At 38.1% G+C, this 10,196-nt stretch overlaps 1 protein-coding gene across 1 annotated transcript; it reads right to left on the bottom strand.

The window, feature by feature from the left end:
- Positions 1–4,704: 4,704 nt before the first annotated feature.
- On the bottom strand, positions 4,705–9,705 carry LOC134671651 (protein FEV-like). Its single transcript, XM_063529485.1, has 4 exons — positions 9,657–9,705; positions 7,983–8,098; positions 6,527–6,673; positions 4,705–4,890 (listed from the first exon to the last, which is right to left on the bottom strand). Exons 1-4 carry the CDS (start codon positions 9,703–9,705, stop codon positions 4,705–4,707), a joined length of 498 nt encoding a protein of 165 aa, XP_063385555.1.
- Between the last annotated feature and the right edge of the window lie 491 nt (positions 9,706–10,196).

Below are 10,196 nucleotides of genomic sequence, written 5' to 3'. Positions count from 1 at the left end.
AATAATAGTTCAATATCTCTCCGGTGGCGCTAGGGTAGCACGAGGACATGACACTGCTGCTGCTGCTTGGAATTGCTGGACTTAGACGTGATTGACAGATAGATAGATTGTTCTCCGTACCCCTCTACCCTCCATATTTACATTGTATTTACACCCACGATTAAGGCCCAGTTGCACCAACCACATTTAACTAACAGACTGATTAATGTCAAACAGCAGTGAAGTATGTAATTTCCCATACAATAAAATTTAGCGAACGCTTTAACGGTGACGGACGGTTTGATGCAACCGACCCTTAATGAATAAAAAGGTTAATTGTAAACACGTAGTTATTTGGTATGGAACTTTAATGCGATAATTATGTACACTGGATATAACTTTTTAAATTGTCGGAAAATATAATAAAATAAGTATTAGCAAGTAAATATTAGGTACCTATAACAGCGTTAACAGTTCTACAACTATAGTTCGTTTTTTTTAGCATTAGAAAGAACTCCACAGAAGCAAGCGTGCAGTTTTTATCAGGCTCTTTAATTGTTAATAATTATTGAATTAGGTATCTAATGTAGCATGGTCAATACATATAACTTCAAATTATTACCGCTAAAAGTGCCGGATTTGGAACCACAAGCTTACTTCTGCGAAGTTCTTTCTAATGCTAAAAAATGGACTTATAAGACATAAGACACCAATGACGCCAATGACTGAATTCAAATATTAGGTAGGTACCTACATAATTGTACGGAATACATTTTGATACTGATTTCAGTTATCTATTCTATACTGGGGCCTAGAAAAGTGACAATAGTTACACAAAAAGCCAATCGAAACAATCACGTGAATAAATATGCCTGTGTCACATAGAGACATAGGTATAGGTAGATATTACAGGGTAACTTAATAATTTTAATTTGTAGGTATTATTGAAAAATAAATGCGCAGATGTCTTGGCAATACAATACAGTATTAACTACGGTAAGTACTAATCAAATACTACACAAACAATTAACTTATTCACTATCAACAGTACTCTTAGCAAGAACAATTAACATGTAAAACAAATTATAAATCTAATAAAAACAATTATTTTGTTAAAATATACCATACATTCTTAGAAATCTTAATTAGGTATAATAAAAAAAATGTTGATTGTACTTACATAAGTGTAAAGTCTCAGATAAATTGCACAGCTGATGTAGATGACGCTATGTTCTATGTTTATCAAAAGTAATTACAGTGGCGTTCAAAAGTGCCTGGATAGATGTCAACCGTAGTCCGTAATGCCTTAATATTACGGTTGAAACGTGTCCACATTTGAATGCCAGTGTAAGTACTTATATAGTACTGCTACTCCTCAAAAGGTGACGCGCGACGTCAAGAAATGCATTGAAAAATTCTAATACTATATATATTTGTTAAATTAATTACGTAAAGATAAATACGTTCACAACATTAAAAATTATTACAAGCACTGGGTTAAAATAAAAACTAAATTAGCTTTACACTAGGTAGCAAAAATAAACTTGATTGCTACATTTGAGTTTTGCTTTAGGGCAGGCAAATCGTACTAACTATAATCTACTATATATTATGCTAACTTTATAAGCTAGTTCTCCTATATTATAAATTATTAATTACAATAAAAATGCATTGACAAGAAAATTATCGCCTAGCTCGCAGACGGGACTGGGATTTAGGATTAGGCCATTTTAGTGAGGTAGCTAGTATAATTGACAATTCATATATACAGATATACTTGTAAAATAAAAATAAAAGTTGAAATTATTATCATACGGTCTTCTACAAACTCTACAGCTCTGATTTTGATTCTACAAACTCTACAGCTCTGATTATTTTCTTAAATTCATCACATATTATTAGAGTAATTCTAATGTTTGGATTGGGTTTTGTGTACCTCTCGCGCCAAATGGTCTCTATAATTTGTATATGGAGTAGATGTCACGTAAAATATTAATGTTAGACTACCTAATAAAAGTGCAGCGATTTTGATAGCCCGAGTATAAATAACACTTGCACTGCGTGGGCTATCGAAATCGCTGCAGACTTTTCTTGGTTTAACTCTTAGTACATAGACATTTTTTGAAGTTTAGGACATTCATTTATTTAGATTTACATTTCAGTTATAAACTATTGTAAAACGGTTCGTTAAATATTTTTTTAGAGCCCAACCAAAAAGACTTGAAGGAACTGTCAATGACATATGTAGAGGAGAGACCGTCATTCGACGGGAGAGATATGTACCCTGTTTATCAAAAGCTTGTAACTTGTAATACAATGGAAGTCCCTTTTTGACAGCTTTTGTTAGAAAGGGACTTCCACTTGTATTACAAGTTACAAGCTTTTGATAAACAGGTCAATGGTATTACGTATTTGTAAGTTTTATTTATCACGGTAGCCCAATGTCATTGCGATTGAATAAATACGGTAAAACAAGACGCTAATGACTGGATTCAAATATTACATACCTAATTGCACAGAATAGATAATAGGTAATTGCTAGTAACAAATCCACCGAATTACGGCACTACAAAAAAATTAAACAGGAAACACTTATCGATACCTATGCATTTAGCGTTAGTTAGTCTTACAATTAATTATACAGTGTGTTTTCTGTAACAGGAGCAATAAATGAAACTGTAGGCTGTACTCCTCAAACTGACCAACATTTGTTCAGCAAATTTTGAAAATAACTCATGGTTTGATTTTTATTACACTTTAAAGTTTATTCTAAGACAAATTTTGCTAATGCAAATTTTGTTATGTTAAAAGCGTGACAAGTAACGTCAAACACACTGGTGTCAGCGTACATTGAAGGCAATATTCATTCATGCTTGCTACACTATAAACAAAACTTGCTTAGAAAGAGTTCAATCAATAAGAGACCTAGGAGTCTTACTAGATAGTAAAATGTTAATGTCAGATCACATTGATAATATAATAAACAAAGCTTACAAGAACTTGGGTTTCGTGATGAGAGTCTGTAAGGCATTTAACGACCCTGACTGTATAAAAGTGGTTTATTTTACCTATGTACGTAGTGTTCTGGAGTACGCATCCAATATATGGTCTCCTAATTACATTACCTACAAATCAAGAATTGAAAGACTGCAACAGAGGTTCTTACGATACCTGAATTACCGTACTAAACAGCCATCCATAAATTATAAGATTAGTTGCAAGCGGTATAATATAATGAGCCTAGAGGACAGGAGGGTATTGCTCGATATGGGTTTACTATTTGATATAGTCAAAGGTGATGTGGATTGTCCTAACCTTATAGCTGAGATCAAATACTTCACACCTAAGGTAAATACTAGGCACCAACGTCTTCTTAGTTTACCTAACTATTATACTAATTATGGCAGGAATTCAGTATTATATAGAATTTCAAAAACGTACAACAATCAGTTTAGCGATGTCGATCCATTTGTGCACAATAATAAAAAATCTTTTAAAAATGCGATTGCAAAAAAAAATTATAACAATCAAGTGGAGGAATGAATAACAAACACACGCACACGTACACATACACACACACACACACACACACACACACACACACACACAGCCACGCACACACATAAACGTAGTATAGTCTAGTACTTAAGCAAATCCGTAATATTTTCTTTTGTATCTGTTAGGGAGACCTGTTATTGGCTTTATGATTGTATCCTAGTTATAAGTTTATATTGTTTGTTACCGCTGTTGGTCTTCTAATAAAATAAAATAAAATAAATAAAATATTTATTTTGTATTGAAAAAGAGGAAGTCTAAAGATTTCATATTTTTTTAAAATTGCTGAACAAATGTTGGTCAGTTTGAGGAGTACAGCCTTTAGTTTAAATTATTGCTCCTGTTACAGGAAGCACGCTGTATACCTACAAGAAAATATGTATGTTACAAAATCAAGTAAAAAACCTCATAATAAAAAATAACAACAGTCAAGAGAGCTGCTCACAAAAAAAAAACATTTTCTTCAAATAGAATAAAGTTTTCCCAATTCCGATTGGCAAAATTCTTTTTAACAATGTATATTATATTCATACATACCTATTTAATTATTTATTATAATTCGTTGCATTCAATATGAGCATCTACTGGGCTGTAACCGCGAAAATCGAAGTTCGCAAATTGCGGGGATTTTTCTCTCTCACTCTAATTACGCCTCCATTGAAGTAAAAGAGAAAGATCCCCGCAATTTGCGAATTTTGGTTTTCGCGGTAGCCGCTCTGATGACTGGATTTACGTCAATCGAAAGATCAGATGCTACGGCGAAAAACAAAAATAGAAATTTCATTATCTGCCTCTCTCTTGAGCAATTTTGTTTTTCGCGGTAGGTCCTGTGAAAGGCTTTCACTAACCTTCTGGGTCACAACCGTTTCCAACCACTGACACGAACAGATATACTTAGGTAGGTGTACGAATAAGGGCCAGTTGCACCAACCACATTTGACAGACTGATCAACGTCAGCCGGCGCGCCCCGGCGCTTTACTATGAAACTTTCCATACATAAAAATTTTGCGAACTCTTTAACGATACGAACACTTTGGTGCAACCGACCCTAAGACACGAAACATTTTTGTACGTATTATTCTCTACGCGAATGTCACACACGTAAGTACTTTTTTCACTGTAGTGCAAAAAACACATAATTCAAGTAGACATCAACAAAGTATTGCAGCCTAGTGCGGCGGTAGATGGGGCACTTGCGCGTGGGAGGCGTGCGGCGCGGATGGCGCCTGTGGCGTCTGTGGCGCCTGGTCGAGCCGCGGCGCCAGATACGGCCACGGCGCGTCCGGCGTCTGCGCCTGGCATGCTGCTGCCAACCCTCGCCAGCAGAACTTGTAGGCGTAGCGCTTGCCATGAACCTAAGTAATGAAAATACTGTTATACCTAGTAATGGTTTTTATATTATATGTAATGGTTTTGTTCACCATAAAGAAAAAAATTACAAGATTAATTTTTTTCTTTATGGTGAACAAAACCATTGGTAAGACAGAGAAATAAAACCTATGTGACAAGAAAAAAAAAATAGTTACAAACTACATAGATCAGTGACAATGCGACGATGGCTAAATAGGAACTCTGTTACGGAAAAACCCGGTTATCTTATTCAAGTCTTAAACATTAGCATCTTTTACCATTATGCGTGGATCACCAATTACTTATAACAAAACAAACTATGTAACTGTATAGAATTGTTAATAACACCACTAACATATAAATAAACACGTATAAATACTCGCACCAAGAGATCGCGTTACATTTCAAACTGGGGGCCGATTTTTGAATTTCGATCGCTCGATTTCGTCACTCGGAAATCGGTGGAAAACGGCGAAATGCATATTTTTGAAATGCGAGCGATCGAAATTTGGAATCTAGTGGTATTGACCACTCGAATTCAAAACTATTAGTAGAATTTAAATGCCTAGTAGTGGAGATATTATTGAACGAAATACACGAAATCGAGCGGTCGAAATTCAAAAATCGGCCCCCTGCGCTCCTTTTAACTCACTTATGCAAATGAGTTCGTTTTATTTGACGCCATAATTTACAAGTGGAGTGGAGGGAGTGTCCTAAGCTTGAATGACATAAGTTCTTTTGAACTTCGGGGGACATAACACATTCTGTAAACTAAGCCAGGTACGGAGGCGGAGCTTAAAATTGGGAGGGACCCGCTAATACCTGCAGTCATCATAAAAGCTAATTAATTATCAACAAGACGGGAACTTATGGTTTTTTTGATCGTTCAGTTCACAGACGCCCTAAAAATCCAGACAAATGTTGAGTAAAAAAACTTGGGACATTTGAAATCATTCGGGTATTTTATTGACACGGTACGTGATAAAGAAACAAATTAAGTAATTTAAGATTTTTATAAATTGTTCATTTAAAGACGTCTCGAGATCAAACGCAAAGTCATCATCATCATCATCATTTCAGCCTATATACGTCCCACTGCTGAGCACAGGCCTCCTCTCATGCGCGAGAGGGCTTGGGCTATAGTCCCCACGCTAGCCCAATGCGGATTGGGGACTTCACATACACCTTTGAATTTCTTCGCAGATGTATGCAGGTTTCCTCACGATGTTTTCCTTCACCGAAAAGCTAGTGGTACCTAAATATCAAATGATATTTCGTACATAAGTTCCGAAAAACTCATTGGTACGAGCCAGGATTTGAACCCGCGACCTCCGGATTGAAAGTCAGACGTCATATCCACTCGGCCACCACTGCTATCACGAAACGCAAAGTATCAAAATGAAACGTGCGAATACGGTCGAAAGTTTTAATTGTCACAGTGACAATCAATTTGAAAGTCCTCACAAATTGGTATTCTTGCGTCCGCACCCCATTTTATCGATAAAATTAATTATCGGTCATAATCGGCGGTTGAATTCGGCGAGCCCAATTGGCGTTTGCGTCCGCACGGCCTGGATTGATCGGACAATCTATTCAGATTGGCGAAAAATTATCGCCGTCTGGACACGCCTTGACTCTCACCTTGCTCATGATGTTCTTGTCGTAGTAGTAGCGCAGAGCCCTCGACAGCTTGTCGTAGTTCATGGAGGGCTTCTGCTTGCGCCGGCCCCAGCGGCGGGCCACCTCGTCCGGGTCGCTCAGCCGGAACTCGCCGTCCGTTGGAGAACCCTGCACATGCATATGTACAATAAAAACAATAAATAATAGTTTAAATAAACATTATTTGTGACGTCCCACGGATAAAGGGTCCTTAAGGCGGTTGGCGCTTACGCTATTATTAACGCCGCTTCAAAATTATTGCGGCGCTATGCGACGTAAGCGCCAGCCGCCATAAGGTACCTTTTTTCGTGGAACGCCACATTTTTTAGCATCTTAAAATGCCTAATCTGCTAAACTACCCTAAAACCTCACAACTATAGTCCAATACTGCAAATATGGTCCAGAAGTTCAAAAGGAAATTAAGTATCAATAGCAATATTGCTTTTGGTTTACTTATAAAGTTCATCGAGTTTCGATGAAGCGTATCTAAATCTAAAACCATACTTTCGCCCCGATTCGAACTTTAAAATACGTCAGATCTAGAAACGATATAGATTAGATATGCCAGCGTCAAATATGACGTTTCTTCAAACAAAAACGTCACTTTTGACACTGACACATCTAATTCATCTCGTTTCTAGATTTATTAATTGAAGTATCTTAAAGTTCGAATCGGGCAGTTTGTTTGTGAAATGCGAATTTCGAATAGTAGCATTACATGCTAACAAACTTAAGCACACGTAGCCCAGCTACGCGCCCTTTGCTACGTCGTAGCAGGGCTACACAACACATTGATTGACTTCTCAGGCAAGTATATGGCACTATCTACCGTATCTATTATTAGGTGACAGTGTTGCCAACTTGGCATAAATGATGCCAGATCTGGCATATTTTCACTCGCTTTGGCACCAAAATTTTCCATTTAGCATCTGGCATATTTTTTAGCATAATTTAGTCTAAGCCAAGTTTGCACCAAACCAACTTGGCAGCAACAATATGCGCCATCGCCTTATGTGGTTCATATTTTCATATGAATTTTTACTTTTGTGGACGGATGGACGTCAAAGGACTATATAAAGTTGATCAAGCAGATCTTGTCAGTAGAAAAAGGCGGTAAATTTGAAAAAAGTATGTGTTATAAGTATCTAATTTCAAGTGATATTTTATCATTTTTTTAGCATATTTGTTTCAAAAATCTTAGGCATAATTTTGGCATAATCTAGACATTAGTCTAGCATTTTTTCAAAATCCGAGTTGGCAACACTGTTAGGTGAATCGAAGTGATGACCTAGTTTCTTAAGAAAGGTACATATTTACTTCGGTATACATTGTTTTTGTTTCTGAAATAAGATGTGATTTTATTCGTGTGCCCTATGCCACATTTTGCAGTCCTAAATAGTACATCCGGCCTTACAAAGATGCGTTATATGTAGCTCACCTCCCAGCAGATTCCTGGTGCGCCCTGCGCCAGCTCATCCAACAGGAACTGCCAGAGCTGCACTTGTCCGCCCGCAGTAGTCCCGCTGCCGCGACAACTCAGCGACGCGTACGGATCTGAAACAATAACATAATTAGTGAGTGCCAACTATTGTTAACCATGCCACGCACAAACTTGTATAAGCCTTGTAAACTAGACTAAGTATTCAGACGCCTGTGTTATGGATGACTCACTAGTACGGTTACCATCAATTTGGCATTGACATAAACGCTATCGTGAAAAGAAATTAAGTATCAATAGCAATGTTGCTTTTGGTTTACTCGAGTTTTTTCTTCCATTTATAAACATACCCTAAAATTTTTGATGTTATTTTTCCCGCTGCAGTATACAGTTTCGATGAAGCGTATCTAAAATCATACTTTCGGCTCGATTCAAACTTTAAAATACGTCAATTAATAGATCTAGAAACGATATAGATCAGTGTCAAATATGACGTGAGTGCAGCTCGTAATTTACTTCATACATATCTCTTTCGCCCTATAATATGTCAGTACGAGCGAGATGCATAGAAAGTAAATTACGTTCACGATAGCGTTTATGTCAATGCCAAACTGATGGCAGCCGTACGGGCCATGTCCGGGCCGGAGCTTCCGGCGCTTACTTTTCTAGTTTTCTATAAAGGGGCCCACTGACTATCAGTCCGCCGGACGGTATCGGCCTGTCAGTTGTTCGGAGCTGTCAAAATTTTGTTCTAACTGAGAGGCCGATACCGTCCGGCGGACTGATAATCAGTGGGTCCCTTAACATGACAGGCGATCACGTGATGCTTTCCATAGAAAACGATGCGCCGGAAGCTCCGGCCCGTACATGTCCCGGTCCTACGTGAGTCATTCTCCTTTTAGCAGCCAAGGGCCACATACCTAGTAGTTAACGGAGGTGACGCGGGCCGTACTTTGTTAATATTTATGACTTTATAAGACATTGTCATTTGTCACTATTACATACAAAATCCAAGGCGGTTCTCGGGCCGCAAGTGACAGGTTCACGAGCCGCATGCGGCCCGCGGGCCGCAGATTGCCGATCGCTGCTTTAAGCTCTTGTCTATGAATGATAAGGATCCTGATCGAATTTTTGTCATCACTTATATTTTGCATTTTTTTTTGACAACCATATTTTCTGCTCTATACAACGAGGACACACGAACGAGGTTTGAACCCCCGATTTGTGATCAACACATCACAAAGGTTAACAAAATTTAAAAGGTCCCTTTGGTCAGTGTATAAAAGGAGATGAAAAGAGGCTTCCATTTATAGGCATTACAAGTTTGTTTAGCTTACGAGCTCGCTTAAGCCCCTAAGGCCCTAAAGGTGACAGTCCATTTCCAACGACAGCTGCACTACTGTTCATTTTACTATGGAAATTGACAACGACAGGGACGCGTTCAGGCCGCGTAGCCAAGATGCTAATCGCTTACGCTTCGTAGCGATCGAAACGCAACTGTCACTGTCACGCTAATATGGAAGAGTGATAGAGAGACATAATGCTTTTCGTTGTCGAAGCGATAGCGATTGTAATCTTGGCTAGGCCGGCAGTACCGGTAGTGCAGCTGCGGTTAGAAATGGAATGTTACCATAATGATAGAAAGTGTAATGTTTCAGCTTCACAGAGACATACCATGGTATAGGTGGTGTAAGCGGCGGTCGCTAGCGCTAAGCCACAGCATGGTGCGCGACCATCACACGGGCGGATCAATGTTGTTTAACCGTAAGAAATCCACAAAGTAACACAATGTCTTTTTAAAACACACACATACCTACACACTTTCAATCACTTTACTAACGATTGAAAGAACATATACCCATTCCACAGTGAGCAATATGAAAAGAAAATCTCAAAATAGGTAGGTATTTCAGTTTGGTGTTTTAGTACATATTAAAGCTAATTAAAAATAAGTTATAACATCAATATTCAAGACTTAAAATTTTGAAAAGACTGAATGACATATAGTTCTATTATAGTACCGTTATCAAACAAAAACTGTGTTTAAAAAATTTTTTTGTTAAATGAGAAATGAATTTTCCGATCGGATGTGCACACGGCGGGACCGGAAGCCGCGAAGTGACGGAAACGGAAACGGAAGCGCCGCCCCCGCCCGCCCATAAGCCAGATAAAGAAGCCCACTCGTGTGCTAATGAGGCTTAAAACGCGGTTACG

This window comes from Cydia fagiglandana, chromosome 1 (genome assembly GCF_963556715.1).
Source record: "Cydia fagiglandana chromosome 1, ilCydFagi1.1, whole genome shotgun sequence".
Lineage (NCBI taxonomy): Eukaryota > Metazoa > Arthropoda > Insecta > Lepidoptera > Tortricidae > Cydia > Cydia fagiglandana.
The sequence above is the reverse complement of the archived record's forward strand: the minus strand, read 5'-3'. Positions and strand labels throughout refer to the sequence as shown.

Excerpts from the sequence above, each read along its gene's own strand:
- LOC134671651 (XM_063529485.1), bottom strand. The coding sequence starts at position 9,705 with ATGCTGTGGCTTAGCGCTAGCGACCGCCGCTTACACCACCTATACCAT. Across the intron at positions 8,099-9,656 it reads CTTACACCACCTATACCATG|ATCCGTACGCGTCGCTGAGT; the intron begins GTATGTCTCTGT and ends TTATTGTTTCAG. Across the intron at positions 4,891-6,526 it reads ACAAGAACATCATGAGCAAG|GTTCATGGCAAGCGCTACGC; the intron begins GTGAGAGTCAAG and ends TTCATTACTTAG.